The sequence below is a fragment of the Oryzias latipes genome, chromosome 11 (assembly GCF_053564925.1).
Source record: "Oryzias latipes strain Hd-rR chromosome 11, Olatipes_Hd-rR_3.1".
Taxonomy (NCBI): domain Eukaryota; kingdom Metazoa; phylum Chordata; class Actinopteri; order Beloniformes; family Adrianichthyidae; genus Oryzias; species Oryzias latipes.
This window is the reverse complement of record NC_136247.1, coordinates 17,052,407-17,074,441: the sequence shown is the minus strand read 5'-3', so window position 1 is coordinate 17,074,441 and position 22,035 is coordinate 17,052,407. Positions and strand designations below refer to the sequence as shown.

General features: G+C 37.5%; 1 protein-coding gene across 19 annotated transcripts in view; it reads left to right on the top strand.

Moving 5' to 3' along the window:
• The window catches only part of adgrb2 (adhesion G protein-coupled receptor B2), a 317,335-nt gene that overhangs the window by 130,524 nt on the left and 164,776 nt on the right, over positions 1 to 22,035 (top strand). For 16 of the 19 annotated variants that reach the window (XM_078954906.1, XM_078954905.1, XM_078954908.1 and 13 more), the window contains one exon: positions 21,904 to 21,987. The exons of 1 other annotated variant lie outside the window; for it this stretch is intronic. In XM_078954906.1, coding sequence (XP_078811032.1) covers positions 21,904 to 21,987 — 84 coding nt within the window. The remainder of the gene's footprint in view (positions 1 to 21,903; positions 21,988 to 22,035) is intronic. 2 more of the 19 variants (XM_023959848.2, XM_078954898.1) reach the window with 1 other exon arrangement.

Sequence of the window (22,035 nt, the reverse complement as noted above, 5' to 3'; positions counted from 1 at the left end):
TTTGAGTGTGTGGGTGGATAGGCCCCGCCCTTTTTGTACTACATTTGAACCTTACCATAATGATTAACAACCAGTAAACTCGTTGCTTTATGCTGCTTCATGGTCTTACCCCCCTTACCCTCCTATTATCACCCTCCTACACCCCCCCCCCCTCTCTCTAACGTCCCTCTCTCTTCTTCCCATCTTTCCTTTTCCGTCCGGTCCAACACCAAAGATTTTCAATCATGGTTGAAATGAATAAAAGTTTGGCCTCAATTACAAAAGGGGTTTATTCAGACATACCTTTGGTTTGTCTGAAGATTAATAACCCCTCTTGTTAAAGTAAAATATGTCCAACACAAGAGGCCCTCAGCTCTCATCTGTCTGCCTAGCTGTTGGACAGGACAAGTTAAAAAAAAAAAAAATAAAAAAAATAATAATAATTTGTTTTAATGACAGACAAGAGTGTAGGAGGCAGGAAACTGAGGAGCAACAACACCTCCTAATCACATGATAATTCCACTGTTAGACTTGGTTTTACAAAAAAAAAAAGTCGAAAATATTATATAAGCATAGCAACATGTTGGGAGAAAATATACAGTAAAATCCTTTAGCAATTTTTTCATGTTTTAACCAAATGACAAAAAGTTACTTTAAAGCATCCATCAATGTCCCCATGATTGAAAATGACAAAGGAAATTTCCAGAAGGTGAAAAGACCAGGGCTGCACAGCCTCGCCTCACTGCAAGAAGATTCAAATGGTTTCAATTCCAGCTGGGTTCTTTCTGGGTGGAGTTTGTATGTTCTCCTCATGCATGAATGGGTTTTCTCCTGCCACTTCAGTTTCCCCCCACAGTCCAAAACCATGCTTCATGGGTTAAGTGGTGATTCTAAAAATTGTCCCTAGGTGTGAATGTGAGTGTGTGATTATGTTTTTCTCTGCGGCAGACTGGAGACTTAGCTTGGGTGTACTCTGCCTTCGCCCAACAATAGCTGGGACAGGCTCCAGCAACCCAGTGAAATGGACTCAGTAGGTTCAGATTAAGGATGGATGGTAATAAGATGGTCTATAGGTGGCACCATAAAGAAAAAAACAGTCCAAACTTTGCTGTGGGTATCTAGGCGCCAGTGGCTCAGGTGGTTGAGCAGGTCGGCCGATGATCGGAGGATCGGTGGTTCGATCCCTTCTCCCCCCAGTCAACTGTTGTGTCGTTGGGCAAGACACTTCACCATCTGTGTCTCCATTGGTGTGTGAATGCATATGAATGTCCTGGTGATGGTCAGAGGGGCAGTAAGCGCACACTGGCCGCCACGCCTCTGACAGTCTGCCCCAGGGCAGCTGTAGCTACATCAGTAGCTTATCATCACCAAATATGAAGGAGGAGTGAATGAATAATGGACACACTGAGCTTCTGGAAAAGCTCAGATAAATCGAATCCATTATCAATATTCTGGCTTCGTTTTACAGTATTTGTTGTTTATTTGCCTAATTAATGTCCAACTATTAACTATTTTGAAGTCTATTTTAAAGAGTCTTGAGAGAGTTTATTCATGGCAACTGGACCTACAATATTCTTCCTTAAGGCATGGATGAGAGTTGCAACATTTTAAGAAAGGAGATTTTAAGTCCAGCAGCTATGACTACTTCAAGATAATGTCTTCTGGATGAATCAGAACCTTAACAGACACTGTAAAAGTGAAAATAAAAGCAACATTTCTTTCCATTCCAATCCTTTTTTTTCCCAGAATCTAAACACAGACCTCCAGTTTTGGAATCAGCTTGGAGATGCCCAACAGGTACCTTTGACACGATTTTTGGGTAGATGTGAAAATTCAAGTGTTATCTGACTGATTTATTCATAAATAAATGAATACATGAACGCAAAAAAAACAAAACATACAGTCATTTTTTTTTCTTGTTTTTGGATGGTCAAGAAAAGCCATGCCATTTTGTAAAACTGTAACCATTATCGACGACAGGAGCGCTCACGTTTCATAAAAGCATACGCACGAAAACACACGGTGGCAGGCTTTTAAACCTCCGTCGGATTAATAGCTGCTTTCTCTCTCAGGTCAATAAACGCTTTAGGGAGTTTCCAAAAGGCTGCAGGAAGGAGTACGTCTGTGTTGTGTGCGGAGCAGCTAACAGGCCTCCTGGGTCAAACTGTCACTCAAAAGATAGCTAAGGAGTCGGTTGGCCAGCAGGAAATCAATGGAAGGTGATCAGGCGGCTGTGTGTGAAACATGTAAAAGTGTGTGTCTGTTTCTCGGTGGGACTTTGTGTGTAACTTACGTGTGCATGTGCTTGACCTTTACTAAGATAAAGAAAAAAAGATTGCCGTCAAGATGAGCATGGTAAATCAATTGTATCTTACAGTTGGAAAAAAAAAAAAAACCTGACAGGATCACTTCCATCCACGCTGCTAACAGAAGGAAGCACAAGAAGCTAATTGGCTAAGAAGTGTAGGAATGTGACAAGTGGAAAAAGTTATGTGGATGCTGTGGACCCGTAGGGAGGTGAAAGGTCGAGGTTGTGGATCTCAGACCCTGCTGAGTCCTATGGTGGCGTGAGCAGGAGATTATGGTACTATAGAGCGCTGAATGTGCCTCTTCCCTGCGCCTTGGGGAGTGCTGGCGCTCCTGTTTGCTTCTTCACTAGTGAACCCTGGTTGTTTAAACTAGCCCCAGCGGTGCTCATTACCCTCTCCCCCAGGCGCATTTGCGCATACAGACTCACACAATTGCGTGTGCACGGCAACACTTGTAGATACAGAGAAAGACAAGCACGCGGACAGCTGTTAGATTTAATGAAGTGCAACGGAGCTGTTTGCTTTTCTTAGGACGATGCTCCATCCGTTTTGATCCTCCCGGCTTGAGGGGTCATTACCACGGTGATGGTTCTAATGATCCTTGGACTACCCAAGAGTCGACATGCCAACAATCCTTCCAAGCTAATGTCTATTCCAGGGGGTCGCATTTCAGATGACAAGGAATATGAAAAGAGAAGAAAGAAAAATGTATTTAGTGTTTTTCAGATGCTGTTAGTGCATGTTGTCTTTTCTGTAATTATCGTTAAGGAACATAATTTGTTTCAAGTGTTTGAGTGCAGCATTTAAGCCTGTAGTTTACCCTGTAGTTACGGCAGAGGACAGCAGTCTTTTAATGTAAATTTGACTTTGTACTATTGTTGGTACAAGAGAGGTGGATAACCTAAAGAATAAACGGGGAAAACAGGAATACTCAGGTCATACTTAATCTAAAACTATTGGATAACTATTTCACAATTATGATGTATGGCCTATAGAATGGACTGTAGCAATTGTCTTATAAAAATATTGATCACTTTTTCCTCTTCGTCACTCTTTGACGCTTTGGGGGAGCCCAACTTTTTGCTTCTCGATGTGCCGCCTGTTCAGATTAAATGACTTTGGTAAAGTAATTTTTGGTACAGATTCAGACTTCCCCCTAATAATAATAATAATAATAATAAGTAAAAAAAGTGTTTTTCTTTTTCCCCATATAGTCTGAAGGCAGTTTTCGATATCTTGCTTTCACTTAAACTACACTACCTTCATTTTTGAAGGCACTCATCAGTGTTGAAGTGTTGCGTGTTACTGCAAGGCTGCTTGTCTCCACTTTGGAATGCACTAGATTTACTTTAATTGTGCAGAAGGTTGAAGAGTTATGGTATTTGAAGGAATGTCAATTAGCTAGGGCTTCTGTGTTGAAGGGTTATTAAGCTGTGACCTGAACTTTAGAAATAATCACTTAGGGATAAGAAATAAACCATATATGATCGAGATTTTCTGTATGGACAACAATCTTCCTTTCAAGTTGTGGACATCTTGGTTCACATCACCTACAGTACATCATAATCAGAAATACATATATATATATATATATATATATATATTACTGTGCCTACACAGTAATCAGTTATATCTGTGTCCTGTATTCTAAAGAGTTACCAAGTTCTTTTAATAATTTTGCCATTGCACAAACTTCATTTTCTCAGTCATGGAATGGATTTTAATCATTGGCCAAAAAATTGTTTTCTGCCTGAACTATATAGTCAGCAGAAATGTCCAAATTGTGTCCTTGAAGTCCCAAAATATAATCCAAAATGTTTAAATTGTGTCATAGAAGTCCTAAAATATGACCCAGAAAAATTATTTAACGGAAATTATAAAATAAAAAAGTAATAAATGCACTAAAGAAATTCAGTACAACTTTGGATTGGTAGATTAAAATACTATAAAATCATAAATTAGTACGATAAAAATATCATAAATTGAAGCTAATCAGAAACTGTTTGAACCTATTAATTTAGTAAATTACAGTGTACTCCAGATACTTGTGGGAAATATTTTGTGCTGAAATGTGAGTTAATATGTGCATCATTCAATCAGCTTTATGATTGAGAAGACTTGCAATGTATCATATAAACAAAGAAAAACGCTTTTTAAACTGCAATATTAGCAGTTTACTGCCACATTTTTTGTAGAGTCTTATAACAATTTAAGTATCTGTGTCCTTAAGCAAAAGGGATATTTAAAATTATAGGTAAAAAATATTAAATCAATAATTTTCAACATAATCATGCAAAAAACAAGCAGTAGGATCTTTTTATTATTATTTTTTTTGCTTTCTTCAGCACTACTGGCCTGTGACCTCCTTCTCATCATTCACTTCCTCATTTTCTACATTCACTTAATTTCTTTTCAAAGTCACATGAGTCGTCTGGAGCCTGTCCCTATCATCATCAGGCAAGAAACTAAGAACAGCCTGAAGAGATTGCTAGTTTATCACAGGGCTATAAAGCTTCACTCCTAAAGCCAACGTAAAATCACCAATCAACCTGACATTCATGAGGAAAGCACTTAGAAAAAAACAACAACAACAACAACAAAACATGTGCAGTGACTGTGAAAGCGCCCCGCTGGGATTTGGACCAGGACCCCCTTGATGCGAGGAGACAGAGTTAACCACAGCAGCAGCATGCCGTCTCACTTCAAGTCAGGGAGGCGCAGAAAAAGAGAGTTCTGCTTCCTGTCAGGCTGGCTGGAAGGCCAAAATGTGGCAACGTAAATCGATGATAATATTGGCTACAAGTAATTGAGTGATTAATCAGCGCGGCATAAGGCTGACGCAGGATTTTCAGGAGAAAGACATCAGGACATTAAACTGAAGTAACAGAGAGGAAGTCTGTGAAAGACTTGCATGAGGATATGGGAATCCAATGTTTTCATTGAAGAGAATTGTAGCTGCAGGTTCTAATCAGTGTTGTATTTCAAACTTTGTAAAAACTCACCTCTTGCTGAAATTGATAAAAGTCGTTATTTTTTTCTCAAGTCTATTTGAAGCACATACAAGCAGAAAAAGGCTGCAGAGTGTAAAGCAAAGGACAAGCAGGGCTTTCTATACTTAAGGAGGTGTGGAACTTGATGCAAGGTGATGATTGTAGATTGAGCTGATTGGAATTTTTCAATTCTATTAGTCTGGCAGAGCAGTAGCTACACGCCCCTCACTCTCCCCTTTCCGCCTCCCCCACCCTCGTCAAAGATGTGACACATTCATGAAAAGAGCCCTTTTTTTTTCAAAATGGCAGTTTTTCTATTGGTTTTATCCCCTTAGCAACTAGTTTATGTTTGGGTTGTCTGGGGTGACGGACAGGCCTATGTAATATTTAGAGGAATCGGCAAAAGTAAACGTTTGTTTTTTTCTTGGCAACAGAATATGTAAGTGATGTTTATTTGTAAAGCGCCTTTACCAGACAGCAGTCACAAAGTGCTTTACAGGAGGGAAATTAAAAAAAACATTAAAAAAAAAAAAGTAAAAGTACCAAGAATACAGCACATCATGTCAGCCAGCCAGAGGCCCATTTAGTGTAACTGGAAAGCTTTATTAAGAAAATGGGTTTCAAGGGCGGCTTTTTAAAAACATCAATCTAGTAAACATAAAAAAAAGTGGGATTTGTTTCAGGGTTTTGGTTCCACCGCTTTAAAAGAATGGTCTCCATGGGTTTTAAAAAGGGCAGGTTTTGCCCTGAGGATCAGCGTTTGGGAGGGGGTATAGAGCTGGATGATGTCTGAGATATACAACACGGCTTGTCCATTTAGGGCTTTAAAGGTCAGGACCAAAATTTCAAAATGAATTCTTAAAAATGACAAGGAACCAGGTAAGAGACTTTAAAATCGGGGTAAAGTGGGTTCTTTTGTTTGTGTGAGTCCAAAGCCCAGCAGCCTAGTTCTGGACCAGCTGAAGACGGTTTAGTTCCTTTTGGTTTAGACATGTGAAAAGGCTGTTGCAGAAGTCCAAACTTGAGGACACAAAGGCATGGATCATGATGTCTAGCTCATGCTTAGAAACCATGGATTTAAAGTTCAGAGATGTTGTGCAGCTGGAAATAACAATTCTTAAGACATTAAGAATAAAACATTCATCAAACACTACTCCTAGGTTTCTCAGGTTGGGTTTTTCCAAATGGCTCAGGTCACCTATAGTTAACATTTAATGGCAGGGATGTCACTGTCTGGGGCAATAATCAGTGTTTCCATTTTGTCGGAATTTAGCTGAAGGCAGTTGTCGCTTAGCCACTGCTTTATTTCAGAGAGCCAGTTGATTAAGGTCACAGAGTTCTAGATCAGTGTTTTTCAACCCTTTATGTGCCAAGAAACACTTTTGACAAAAATCCTGTGGCACATCAGCAACCTAAATTTATTAAAAGAAAGGGAAACTTTATAGTCTGTATTGATTTCCAGTCTCTCCATTAACTCACGTGCATTTTTGTAGTGATTAAGGCACAAAAAATTGAAGTTGCAGCTGTTTTACTAAAAGTTGCAACCATTTATAATAATAATTTTCAACTAAATTTGTTGAAAATCTGCCCAGGTAGTTGTTTTTCTCTCCAGTTTATTAAAAAGCATGTAATCACACAAAAACCAAATCAATTTACATTCTTTCTAAATTGTTAATAATACACATTTTCTTTTAGCTCCATAAGAGATTTTGACCACATTAATTGTTTTTATTGATGGTTTAACTTGCTGTGATGTCATCAGTTTTTGGGGTGGAGGTTGTTCACCATGTCAAAAATGTATTTTCACCGGTACAGTCACATCTGTACACAACTGTTCTATCTGCTTATAATGCAACAGAACTTCGTTTGCACTTCGTTTAAAATGTAATTATTCGTATCTCACAATTTTCTTTTGTTTTTTCATATTATTGGCATGAGACAGGATCAACATTACCACAGTAAAAGCACATTTTACTGCATTTTTCCTGCAACCTTTCAAAGTAAGAGGTTTTTTTTTTCCTGACAGGGATAAAACTATTAAAATATTTTTGTTCAAACTTAAGAGACCATCTAACAGCTAATTGCATGCTTTAATTTGATTAAAAGTGTCCACTAAATGGGTGCTTTGGCAAGCCACTGTGATATTGTTCAGTTCAGCATGCACTTTCCTCTAGCTAAATAAATACATTAAAAAAAAGATGCGTGCCTTAATCCTTTACTAGAAAAAGTCTAATCTCCGACATTCTTTGAAAAAGTTGTTTTTCTGTGGTTTTGGAAATTTGAAACAGCAAGTTTAGTGGAAGCAGAGACGTAAGACACGGGGATTTTTACAGAGAGTTGCAGAACAAGAATCTAAGAAAAGCATAAAGTGGTAAAACAAGCAGGTCAATGCTGCTGAGGGTGGTAAATAAATAAAACCATAGGCTATCTGTGCAAAATGTAAGAGCTTAGTGACAGTGTCAAAACAAACGCAGGAAGAAGAGATCAAAGCACAGCAGCAGACTGCCATGAATTTTTACATCCATTCATGCAGTCCTTGTCAAATTCACTACTTATGCACAATTTAGCCACAGGAAATTGAAAATGAAGACAGGAGATAGAGAGAAAACATATCTATTTATTGTCTCTTCCAGAAGAGACAGCTCATATGGTGCATTCATACACCAAGTAATCATGCGGCTAACTGAGTAGCGGATGGCGCTCACTCTTCCCACTGGGACATGCTGTAAAAGTCTTATTTTACCACAAGGCATTGTGGAGGAGAGCAGAACCCTGTCAGTGCGTTGACCCCGTACCTCAGTGGGATGCTGGTGATGTGCTGTTCTCACGGGACCATGGTTGAAAGTGTGTTTGTTTTTTTCTTTTTTTAAAGTGTCATTGCTGAAGGAGAACATGATGCTGAGTAATTTGTTTGACTATAGACAAAGTCTGCACAAACATCCCAGAGATGAGAACTGCCAGAATACAGTCCTCATTTTTCTTGAAGACCCACTCTAATGAAAAATGTGATTTTTGGTGTTTTAAACATAACCTTGTAGCATTTTTCTGAAGATGGAGGACATACATAAAGAAGATCAAGCTCAAAGCAGTGTTTCTGAGGATTTCTTTATTCAAATTGTTGTGAATCAGGAGCAGACATAAAAAAAAAAAAGCTGTTTAAAGAAGAGCTTATTAGTGACATAGAAAATAAACTGGCCCTGGTCCACTCCAGAATGGGGGGAGGGGAAGGGGGGCTGGGTAGCTCCTAATGTCACAACCTGGCTAAAAACAGCTTATTTATAGTAAAAAGACCACTGGGAGTGCTTAGAAAATAGATCACATTTTTTTTTTGTATCATAACTTGTGAGACCGCTAAAATGTTACACTGCCTTTTTCTCTGCATGTGTGAACCTTTGTAGTGTCCTTTGTGAAGATTTGCTAAAGTGCAACGCAACGAGAGATTGGTTTTCTTCTAGCTTTGATTCATAGATCAAATAAAATGCCCACACAAGAAATCTAAACTTTCAGATGCACTAAACCTTCCCCATTATTTTGCTTTATTATTTTGAGTTTTATTTTATGCTAATAAAGAGCTGTCAATTCTTACACAGTTGATTCTTTTTTTTTTTTTTTTTTGTAATTCCTCTTGCAATGGTGTCAGTCGGGTACTTTTCAGCATCAAATGTTTATTTAGAGGAGACATTGCTCGTCACCAGAAACAAAAGCTTAAACAGAAAAACAAAAAATGTTAAAATAGAAGAAGCTAAGAATGTTGCCTGACTAATATTGGTAAAAAGGAAATGGATTACAAAAGAAAGAATCGTGCACCGACAAACAAAAGACCTTGGACTTCAATACTGAGGAATACTGAATGAACAGGAAGAAACTGTAATAGTCTGAAACTGAAACCAGGTATGATGATGGCAAAGAGGAAACGCTAAACTTAACCCAAAAACCAAACTGAACTGAAATTACCTAAAGAATGAAAACCAAGAAAACATAACAAAAACAACCAAAACTTCACTGTTGCGTCCTAAAAAAAGATACAGTTAGCCGTGTTTCAGCAGCGTGTAGAGCAGTTGACCCCTGAACGGAGTATTGCAAGTTTGGCTCCCGCCTTACCTGCCAATGAGTCGAGGAGTCGTTGGGCAAGACACTGAAGCCTGCAATGATCCTGGTGGGAGCATGGGCGAATGGGACTGAGATTGTAAAGCATTTTAGACCGTCTAAGAAAGTCGAACAGTGCTACATAGGTATATGCCATTTACCATAAACATTTTGTATTTCTAGTAACAAAATCGGGTTTGCCAGATTTGACATTTACAGTATAGACCTGTAATTTTTAAACCCTTCTTGTTTTGATGAAACATATTTTTCTTAGAAGTATCTAAGACATTATTGTTTAAACTTATCTAAAAACAGCAGCTCAAAGAGTCCTGAATCTCTTACTTTTGCTTCACTTCAGGATGATTTTCAATTTTGGGTTTAAAGTGAGGTTTCAAAAGCACTTTCCTATTTTTTTTTAAATTAGATAAAAGTTTTTTTCTTTTTTAAATTCCCACTGTAATTTGGTTGCTACTTTATGCTGCATTTGTCCTTGAGAGTAATACAAACCTGTGATTAGGCCTGCTGATCTTGGGTGAAATTAGCTCTTTAGCATGGATCTCCATTCACTTTTGAACAACTGCATTGCTCTCTCCATTAGCCTTGTGGCCAGACTGCCAACAGTCATTTATCCAGGCCTTTGTTTTGCACAACACCTTTTCTCTCCTTGTGATAAATTGGCTAAAACATTTTGATGCAGGGAATCTAAAGGAAAAGGACCAACTCTAGGGACTACAAACCAAGTGTTTAGAAGGCCTGGACTATTTATAGTTTTATTGCAAATATATTTTCCATGTCTGTTGGCTGCAGGTGAACCGTTGCAGAATGTGTGGATCTGAGGGATTATTTCCTTTTTTCTTCATTCAATGGAAGCAGGAAGTGTTATCTTACAGACACGGCAGACAAAGAAGGATTTTTTTAAAGAAAAATTTTAACAACGCCAACTGTTTTACCAAGAAATAAAGCTAGGAGTTACTTCTTCTCCAAAGGTGCTCAACTGCATGCTCAGTACTGGAAAAATACATCATTCTCTAAAAGTACTCTGTTGTTGTTCCATAAGACTGCCATCTTAGCTAGGTTTTCTTGAATATTAAATTTATAAGTCGAATTTTCACAGCAAGACTGATTCTTTTTCATCATAAAAAAGGTTTTAATGATCCGGGATTTAAACTGAACAAAGATGGATTATTTTATTAGCAAAGTGATGAATCCTGGCAATAAAAGGTACTGGAAACATATGTTACTAAGAAAATACAAAAAAGGAAAAAAAAAAAGTAATCTACAAAGGATTTATGGATTTGATTAGCCAGTATTGCAGTTTGTAGTTTTTTTCTGAAGACGGATTCAAGATAAAAAGGTATTTTTGTACATGTGTACATTTTATCAAAATAAACGTTCATAGATTTTAAATAATATTAGGAATAAAGATTTAGAAGGGCAAGAATAACTGATTTCAGCAAAACAAGAAATACATACACACACCATCAAACCTTTTTACTTTCTTTCCCAGTACCTTTTGGAGTTTTGAGTACTGTATTTTCCGCACAAAAGGGCCACTGGATTATAAAGTTTACTGTCAATTCATGGTCTATTTTCAAACTTATGTCATAAATATACCGCAATGAGCTATAAGGTGCATTAAGCGAGACAAAACGTCTGTGTGAGATAAGTCTGTCAGTCAGTCAAACTGTATTAAGTGTGTACACTGTAACTTGCAACACATAAAACTACAGGCTGATGCTGCTAAAACAAGTGTTAATGTGACTACGCTAACTCCCAACTTTGTTAGTAACACATTAAAAATAACACAGTCCAACACTGTTACACACGTTGGCAAACTGACACTACACCAAACATATTGACAGAGTGCCATGTACCTCCTAAAATCGCTTTTTCATCAGTTAACACTTCTAGAATTAACCCATATACAGTATAAGTATCTCCAGGGCCTATATCATACAAAATCAACTTTTTGAGCTTTTAAGTTTATTGTAATGTTAATTCTTTACAAAAAAAATAACAACACCAAAGGGGTATTTTTGATCAATTTCTGGGAAGTCCTATAAAACCATACTATCTAAACATCAGCCCTTCCCAATCCAGGAAAACGACTGGAGTTCTCACATGTGATGTCACAAAGTGGTGAACAGCCCCTCCCAGGAAGAGTCTGCGCTGCAAGCCCCTCCCCCCTAGGCTAACACACACACCCACTTTCTCTGCGCACTAGTGGTTATAGGCAAAACACTTTTGTAAGGCTCCACAACATTCACATCCATCTTTGTCTAAATTTTGGATATTGTTTGTTTTAGTGGGTGGAATACAGACACTACAGCCGACTCTAGGTTGACGACATGAAATGGGCGGCACCCACACAGAGAGAAAGCCGGTCCCTCAAGGATCGAGTCGTCTTACTTCCGAGTAAAATTAACTACGAAAATTCATTAAAAAAAATGTTTTTTTAGTGTTCCTAAGGTAACACATTATCATATATATATGGATAAAGTTTACTCAGAAAGGCTTAAGAATAACATGATATAGGCCCTTGTAGTCCGCCTTATAGTGTGTAAAAAACACAGTATTTTTGTTCTAATAAAATACAAAGTGATCAATAGAAACTAAGCAAAGATTCTTGAACACACGTCTGTCAGATCACTCCCAACACACAGCAGGTCGAGTATTTGAGTGGATGTGAATGAACTCTGGTCTGTTGAAAGAGCATGGAATCATCCTTGTAATTTAGAGTGAAAGAGTAGACCGCCTTACACCCAGGGGTTTGTGGAACATATTGTTCTTAATGTCTGGACTTTCCCGGAAAATTACAGACATTGATAGAAATAACACACCCCTACCAGAAATGTTATGGGCCCTAGCCCCACTAGAGTGAACACCATATGGGCCTAAAGGATAGTTGTAAAAAGCACACACACAAAAAAGGAAAGAAGACAAAGTAAATGTAAAAACAGCCAATCTGAACAAGGATTAAACTAAGAGCTGTTCTGGACTGTACCATAGTGAAAAAAAGTGCTCAGTAATATAGCTGGACAAATTCAGAGAACAGAAGCAAACATTACCAAGAAAAAATGAAAAAAAAAATGTTTCAATTTATTTCACAAAGACCATGGGAATAGGGGAACCTTGAAAAAAAATCTCATCCCAGGCACCCATTGACTAGTTCATGTTCCATTAAGTATCTGGTCATATCAGAGACATTAAATCGGTTTATTTTATGCCATTTTATTTCATACCCTGTTTTTATATATGTATTTGCATTTCTGTGCGCCTGTCCTTCTACTTTAAAAAAAAACAACAGAGCGCTGGAATGATTCAGCTCCTGTCTTGCTGTAGACAGCAGCAATATCTTGCAGCTGCTCAGCTCAACTGAGCATGTCTGTGATTGACTGTGTGCGTGTGGGTAAGAGTGTTCGCATTGGTGCGTGGCTGTGTGCAGCGAGCATGAAAGGCCCCAAACGTCGGCCTTCTGTCCTGCTGTGCTGACCCCTCCCCCTTGATGAAAGGTAGCTGAAAGAGTATCAGTAAGTGCTGTGAAAGTGTTTGTGTACTCAGGAGACAGGTTGAGGGGGAGAGTTCGTCTCATTATCCTGTCTTCACTGCTAAACTCAGAACTAAAAAGCATTTTAAACTCTTCCTATACCCATTTTGTCTTCAGAAATAAAACAATAACCAAGAAACTGCATGATAAATAATGTGCACTTCTGTCACTGCATACTAGTGTAATACTGCTTCCATCAGTGCATTTGAATATAGCTTTTTCCCAAAGTCATTATAAATGCAGGGATGATCATGGAGGAGAATTAATATCACTTATGTATTAATATCAAACAAGGCCTTTAATATGGAATCTCAGAAAAAAAAACATTGTGTTGAAGCCTAACATTGTTAACAAAAAGTGTGAAAAGACTATAGAATAACAGGGAAAGAAGCCAAATGTAAACAATCTAAAAAAAGACACAAAAAACACGTATAGAAGTGAAAGAGCATGTGAGTCATTGCAGCTGGCCTTTATCACCACTCTCCCTTTTTTTTATGTGTTCCCTGTTCCTTATGCCATCAGTACAAAGATGTTGTTATGGTAACAGCATATGAGTGCAGAGTCAAATCTGAACACTAATCAGGCGTTTACTGTGGCTGTTTTATGTGCGAACACCAGGCCAAGAAAAAAACTGTGGTTCAAAGAAAAAAAAATGGTTATCTTACATGATTTAGGAAAGTGGAGGACAGCTGTCAAAAGGAGATATAGAATTTCATAAAGATTATAGTTCTCAATCTGAGCTGACTATTTAGAGTAATATTGTCTTGGATTTTCAAGATTCATGTTTTCAGCTTGTTTTTTATACTCAGATGATTACCAGAAACATCTTTTACTTGAACCAACTTATTCACATCTTATATTGACGACAGTCAAGGCTTTATAGTGGAAAAACTATGGTAATCATCACAGACTTAAAGTCACATCCAAGACTGTATTAACACCAGACATGGTTTCACTTTAAAGCACCATTGGTCATCCAACTACTTTTTTTAGGTTCAAATTGTGTTTTAAAGACATGTAAGCTGTGTTGCCGCTTTTTGTCCACACTCTAGCACAGGTGGCAGTAAAGGCTTTTTGTTGGTGTACAGTGATCCCTTGCTATAACGCGGTTTACTTTTCACGGTTTCGCTACTTCACGGATTTGCATCGTGCATTGTGTTCTGCATTCTGATTGGCTAAAAAAGTCACTCCGCTTCTTCTCTACCTGCGCGTCAATAATGTTGCAGTTTAATATGTACACGTACGTAAATCAGCTTTCCAAATTACGTACATGCAAATCATCTTGCAATTTCAAGTTTCTCTAAAACCCATAGAAAAAGAGCAACACCAACTGTCAATCACTATGTTCTTCTCCCGAACAAACACAGCTTCACCGCGGGCTTGAGAAGGATAAAACACTGCAGCTTCTCAGACTGAAGAGCATTGAAATACACCTGAGCCACTATTTGTCCGTTTGTACTTTGTATTTTTTTCATGATCATTTTAAATTTTCTCCCGTTTAATCCAATTCTTCGGGTCGCGGTGGGCGGGGCTAATCTCCTCGATTTGAAGCCTTCTGTTCACATTGATGATTAAAATTATTATTTGACAGTACAGTACAGAAGTTATTTGTTGAAAAAAAACGTTTTTAAAGTACTTTGATTCGTGAAACAAATGTTTGAGCCTGTAAAATGGTTTGTTCTTTCTTTTCAATGTATAACAGAGTATTTAATTGTATAATAATTGTTAAAAAAATAGAGGTTTCTACTTCACGGATTTTGCCTATCACGGGTTCTTTTTGGAACGTAACCCCCGCGATAAACAAGGGTTTACTGTATTATTTGCTAATACTAGAAACAAGAAGGGGTGCAAGTACACACTTTACCATCCTATGACCTTTGTAAAATAACAACCAATCTTTCATATTTGTGTTTTAAGAAGACATACTGCTTGAGTGTGTTACTAGATGTCTTTGGTCTGTCTTGTTAAGCAGAATGTGGTTCGTGGTTTAGTTTGTCTTGTGACTTCCGGCATCCTGCCTCAAGCAGGATAACATGTAATAGGGTAGCTGCTTAATTCACATTATGGATTTTAAAGAGTTTTGCTCCAACGTTTCATGCTCCCACCGGATCCAAACAGAAAGCTGGGCGCCAGGATTAACCATGACAAAGCATGGGTCGGAGCGATAAGACAGTGCAAACAAAGAGGACTCTGGCGGTCAATCATACTCGGGTGTGGCATGAACTCCAGAGGGGAAAGAATGTCCTAATTCCTAGAGTTGACTTGAGCTTTGGGACCTGTGTACATTGTTTATTTGTTTATTTTTTACCTCTATAGGACACCACTGTCAGCTAACAAGGTCAGTTTCTTATGTTCCTGGTATCTTTACATTTGTGATTTATATTTTGCCCCATTGTTTTATTTTATGATAAAATAGTGAGTTTGTTCCGGTAGAGCACTTGTGTTGTCTAAGAGCTATGGATTTGACTAGATGAAAGACAATTGTACACATTCCAATGTTCTGACCCAGTAAGAACCTTATAAAGACATCAGTCAATCTTCAGGAATTATAGTCAATGACTGTCCTTCTCATAAACACATCAGCTGTACATTATAACAAAGAATATATTTTTTAGAGGATTTATCAAAAAAGGATAAAAGACATTTATAAACAAGTTAATTCAAGATTTTCTAAGCAACAATGTTTGATTTGGTTGAATTGTTTTGCTGTAATATTTCAAAAAATGTTTGCTCAAGGTAAAATTGTGTTGGTTGGTCATTAAATACAAATTAATAATCATATAAAATAATCTAACGGTTTTCTGTCTTCTGTGGTTACCACCTTCTCACAAAAATCTATTATGGTCCTATTTTGCACAAAATTATGGGGAATCTGTGGTGCAGAGGTAGAGCTGTTGGTTACTGATCAGAAGGTGACAGGCTTGGTTCCATCCTTGCCTGCCGGGATGGGCTCCAGCAGCCCCGTGACCCCGAAAGGCCCAAATCGAAAGGGACAACAGGTTTAGAAGATGAATGAATAAATACCTTGTACAAGTATGCCCATTTTTGCCCAAAGGCAGCCCGTCTCCGCCCACAAGGGCAGTTGCAAAAAGGCAATAGTAAACGCCATTTACTATTTAATTTGTAGTCACAGAAAAGATCCATGGAGTATCATTGCTAGTGTACCGTGTGAAAAAGTGGAACACAAACCGGAGTCTGAGACTTGGCAAACTAGATTCTGAATCCATTTGGAAGGTGCAGTGACCTCCAGGCTACCCAATCAGACACTGTCCTCCACAGAGCAGATTTAACTTCTCTCTTCATATCTGCAACTGGAAGAGAAAGAGGTTGGAGCTGAGTGAGAAACAGCAAAAGATGGAGTGGCTCTGTCTGTCCAGTGGCTTATAAAAAGTCCATTATGGTGCACTTCTATCAGTTTGGGCTCTCCCAGATGGACCCCAGAGTAAATGGACGACACCAGAGAGCTATAAGCTGAGATTTGATATATAGAAATAGCTGTGTGAGTGTGTCTCTGTGTCTGTGTGATTATGTTTTCAGGGTGTCTGCATTCAATCAAAACTGCTACATAAAAAAATAAAAAAAACGCCTAATAGTAGTGGACCGTAAACATTCCCTTTTAGCTATGTTTTGTGCAGGTGACTTACTTTACACAGCTGTTTTAGAAGGGTAATGCATGCTCCGCACTGCCTCACTCACAAACACGCGTGCATGCAGTCTTCCTTGCAAGCATAAATCCCAGCTCAGTCTGACAAAAAAAGCCTGCAGCTCTAAGTGGCTCTGGCACAATCCCCTTGACCAGCCTGCAGCTTTAAACTGCTCAAAACTGCTTATTGGATGAGCTTGATTTATTAGTTATTACTTCTTATCCTTCAGATGCATGTGTGTCAAGAGTGAGTGGTTATTGGCCTGTGTGCAAGTGCTTATATGCTCATTTGAAATCTTCCATCATTATTTGCATTGCACTAAAGAAGCTGAAAAAAACCTTGGCCTGCTGAAAAATCGAAATGGCATTTTGTATGAGTTGCATTAGATGTTTATCATAAACAATAAGATAATGTTTACATTTTTAAAGAGGTTGATTGGACATTTGACGACTCTTTAATTGGTAGGATTCATTCCTGGCATTCAATTCAAATGTTTTGTTTTTGTTTGTTTTTTTTTCAATTTACTTTTTCCTGTAAAGTTGAAAGATAACTCAATTTGTGATATAATAAAATACTGGCAACTGGACTTTATGGTATATTGTACAAAGACAAATGTCAAAGAACCACATCTATGAAGTTAGGTTTCTAGCAAAAGTACTGTCCATCTGTAGAATGGTTTGGAAATGATGGAAGATACTCGAAATATGGTAATTGATGTATTTCATTGCGGCATTGCAACTCGAAAATGAGCTGATTCTCACATTGTGATAAGTGATATACAGGTTGGAAAAACAGACATGTTGCCGAGGCCCACTCTAGTCTGACGTCATGGAATGGGCGGCACCCATAAGGAGCCAAAGGCGGAGCCTCCGAGATTGAGTCGCCTTACTTTTGGGTAGGAAAATGAGCTGTGAAAATAACTCGTGTTCTTTAGTGTTCCGAAGGTAAGATTTTATCATATACATGGATATAGTTTCATCATAGAGGCCTAAGAAAAGCACGATATAGGCTGCTTAGAGGCGTGACTCGCTTTTTTCACACAACATATGGGAAATAAAAAAAGTGTTAGTTTGCATGAAACTTCATCCGCTCTCATAATGTCTACAATCAAATTAACATCAAACAGTCAACCCACAGCAGGGTTTTAGTGTAATGAAAGAAAATATGAAAGCAGCTGTTTGGAGTGTAGCTGTTTTTTTTTCTTTTTTAATAAAAAAGAAATGTCTTTTTTTTAAACAAAAAATTGTGTTTTTTTCTTCATACATAGATTTTTTTCCTGTATTTTTCACAGCTTTTCTTGTATAACAAGAAGAGGTTGTTTGTTTATTGTCATTTAAAATGATTATAGAACAGTCTTTATGACATAATTTTTATACCCACACTTGTGTTATTTCCGGCACAAAGAGATAAACTTTTGCAGTAATGCAAATATAGACATTTGTTGTGGTTTTCTAGACACTTATTAAATCTTAAAACTTGAGTTGCAAATATTGTTCAAGTCTGGTAGGGTGGTGAAACATCGTAAATGGACAGTGCACAAAAGACATTCAAGATTTAAAGACACAAATTAAAAAATGGAAGATTAAAGTAACCTTTAATTGACATTACCTATTACATGTCAGTGTAATAATAATAATAATAATTATTATTATTATTGCAATGCTGAGTAAGAAAAATACAGCATCCCAAAATATTTACCTGAACAAAACAGATGAGTTCTCTGCTACATGGTGTCTACACCTCCTTCTTGAAATATTGACAGTAGCCAATGTAGAGCTGTGATACGTTGCCCCTTAGGTAACCCTTAGGTACCCTAATCATCCTGTAGCCATCTTCATTGGACTTTAAAAGAAGGGTTAGGTACAAGTCGCATGCAGGGGTGAATTATGGTTCACTTTTCATGTCATAAATAGTGGCGTTTTCCCCCTGGAGTTACAGAAACAGAAGAAATTGCTGGGTGAAAGTAGGCGTGACAGGGGGCTGAACGATTAATGAAGTATGTGATGATCTGTCCATTTAAACACAGTCCAGAACATTAAACAGTATAGCTGGGTTCGTAAAGGTCAGTGCTCTGAGGGGCTTATCCATATTGATCTCCACATTCATTTTGTTTTGAGCACAGTGTCCATCCAAAACCTCTTTTTATACACCAGAGAGGAACAAACAGAAGCAGGAAAAGCAGTGAGATGGCAGAACATCCTAAGATTGAAATATTCATGCTGTGTATTTCCTGGCTTGTGTGACCACATTGAGGACGTGTGATCCTTTTAAAACCACCCATTCTCAGTAGGGCTGCCACTTTAAAACAAAAACAAAGCAGACACCCATCAGAGAGCCCTCAAAAACTCCCATTGACTGCTGCATCAAAAAGCACAGGGTTCCTTCAGAACATATTATGACGAAAAAGAAGACATTCTACCTAAGGGCCCCTTACCCCCAATACACACACTATTGAAATGGTAAGCCTTGTATACAGAACAGGTAAAAAAAAATCTCACACGTAACCTTTAGATTCTCTGGGTTCTGTCTGTTTTGCCGCTGACGTAGGATTTTTACAAAGAACACAAATTGCACTAAAAGGAAAGTAAAGTTAAGCTAATGATCTGTCTCAAATGCTAATTAAGTTCTTATTTGTTTTTAATGATTTTCTTCTCTTAAATTTTGCTGATGCGTGTCACTAAGTTAGAAAGCTAAGTAGGATTACAGTGATGAGTATGAAGATCAGTACTCAGAGCCAAGAGGCAGGGAAAATACAAGTATTAATGTCAATTGCCAGCAGAACAAAAACAACTCAGAACTAAGTATATTTCATAAAAATCCTTAATGAAAATACTTCTTTTCTAAACTGTGTTAAAAGCAGATTTTGCAGCATTTTACCGAATGGTGGAAGTACTGAACCGTCTCTGCTCGCCTGCTTTGCTGATATTTCTTCATAGATGTAAAATGTCTCTATATTTTTAATCCATTAAAATATAAATCAACATTTTTTCTGTTCATCTATTCTTTGGATAAGGACTTGTAATAGCAAAAAATACCCCAATTGGAGGTACTTTTTGACAGTTTTTTTGCTCTTGCCTGCTTGTCTATGACCATCTCTGTGTCTAATGCTAATGCATAACTTAGAAAATCATGCAAAAACAAACTCCAAAAAAAATGAAAAAACACAGCCTTTGCTTCAGTAGTCAGCAGGAAATAACCAGCTGCAGGAAAAGAAACACACAAAACAGCAGTCATTTACCTAATTTAGAAAAAAGGAAGATTAGTTTTTATTATAATATTTTTCAGAAGAAACCTATTTTCCAAGTACCACTTACTATGCATTATGGGAGTTTTTTGCCCTATTTTTTCATGGTTAGTCAAGGTTTAAGTTGTTTTAGTTTGTAATTATGTTTTTTGTTTTGCTCAGTTTTGTATTAATTTGACATTATAATTGAATCACAAGTAGTTGCGTACAACTATGAGGTGATAGTGCCATTTGCTTGTTCCAGGTAGAATTGAAGCACATACATTGTGCTAAAAAGTGATGTATGGATGCTGGAGCTTGGCTTTTGTGTGGGTGCAATGTAATAATGTGGAGGGGAAGAGAAACTATGTTGATCCCTGGCACTTCTTTAACCAATTGTACACAACTTGGCAATCTTTTTTGGAATTCCGCTGCTTCCTTTAGGGTTGTGGTCCACAACCCCCGGGCCACGGACCGGTACCGGTTCATCGACCTCTTGGCATCGGATATAAAAAATGCATACACTAACTTTGATTATTTCTGTTATTTTTATTTTTTGATACCGTATATTCTGATACCATTCTTGTCTTTTATTTTGGAAAACTACCAGATTCTGTTCACCACATCCGTCTGTCTTGGCGCGTCACCTGACTTCAAGCAGCCGCTCGGACTGCTAAGTTAGTAGCCAAAAGCCAAAAAGATCATGAAAAACTAACAGAAAACTGTATTTGGCGTGTCTCTTTGGGGAGAAAAGAGCAAGCGAGGAAACCAAAAAAGGGGCTACGACTTCTAAGAAAAATAAAGCTGCTGTTTACAGACAAAACCAGGAGTTTTCTTCTACACACGGATTTATTTAGACAGTTTTTCACATGGACAGAAGCCGCTCCGCTCTGCCTGATAGGTGGCAACTGATTTTTGAATGTTTCACACGCAGATAATAAAGATGCACAGGGATTCATATGTGCTATTATAATTAGAAAATACCAGTTTGACGCGGGGTTTTGTTTGCTTCATTTATCCATCACACCCTAAAAGTAAATTTGCAGCTAAACTTAGCGTCCGGTTGTTTGCATCCACAGTGATGTCTTCATCTTCATCACAAAATTAAGTTTAAATCTGCCACAAACAATTTACAGAGAAGGAAGATTCAGTCAAATATAGTAGCCATCCTGCTAAAGATGTTTTTGATATGAGGACACTGGTAAAAAGGAGATTAATGGAAATGTAAGCAGGCAGCTGTTAAAAACCTTCAGCACAAGAAAATAGTGCCTGTGTTAAAAATGAATACACAGTGAAGCCGGATTAAGGTAAAAAACCAAATCTGATAAATCATTTTGCTCTGAACGATGGATCTGGGTTGAGTTCTCAATGTTATAACGAGAAAATGAACTGTAATTGCACTTTTTTGAATTTTTGCAGAAATACTTCTACAAATTAATAACTTTCCTTTAACAAATCCTTGTCATCTGCCAAAAAAGAAAACATTGTTTTATTTTTTAAACAAACCTTTAAACTTTAAAAAAGAAATCTACATATACGGTCAGGACCATAAATATTTGGACAGAGACACATCTTTTTTTCTAATTTAGTTTCAATACATTACCACAGTGAATTTTAAATACAACAACTCGGATACCATTGAAGTGCAGACTTTCAGCTTTTATTCCATGTGTTGAACAAAAAGATTGCATAAAATGTGAAAATTCACTGGTTCTCTAAAAAATTCTATATAAGCAAGTAATAATAGTTTTTTTTTTAAATTACTTTTATATACGAATCTCATCAAATTACTATCATGTGAAAACACATTTCTCTTTTTGTTTTTAAATTGACATTCTAAAATGTAAATGCAAAAGAAAACCTTTTCAAATATAATCGACATTCTAAAAATTAACAAAAACACTTCAAGGTGGCATAAAAGTTGGCTGTTCCAAAAGCAATGAATCAATCAAATCAATGAGGGCATTTGTAGATTTTGTAGATTTTCTTTTTTTTTCTAAACTTGGCATTTCTGAAAATACACAAATAGATGCAGCTGCCAAAAAGGAGTTATTGTTTCTAGGAAAACGTTAAAACAAACTATGGCATCACTTTAATACGTCTTTACTGTGTCTTTTATTTTCAGAGCAATATGATGATGAAGACCTGCGGGTGAAGACCCAAAGGCCACGATCAGCTGACCAGCCAGGTGTGTTTCAGGCACAAACAGGTGAGTGTTAGGAGTTAGTGTTCACCAGAACAGCTTGACCTCACCGGG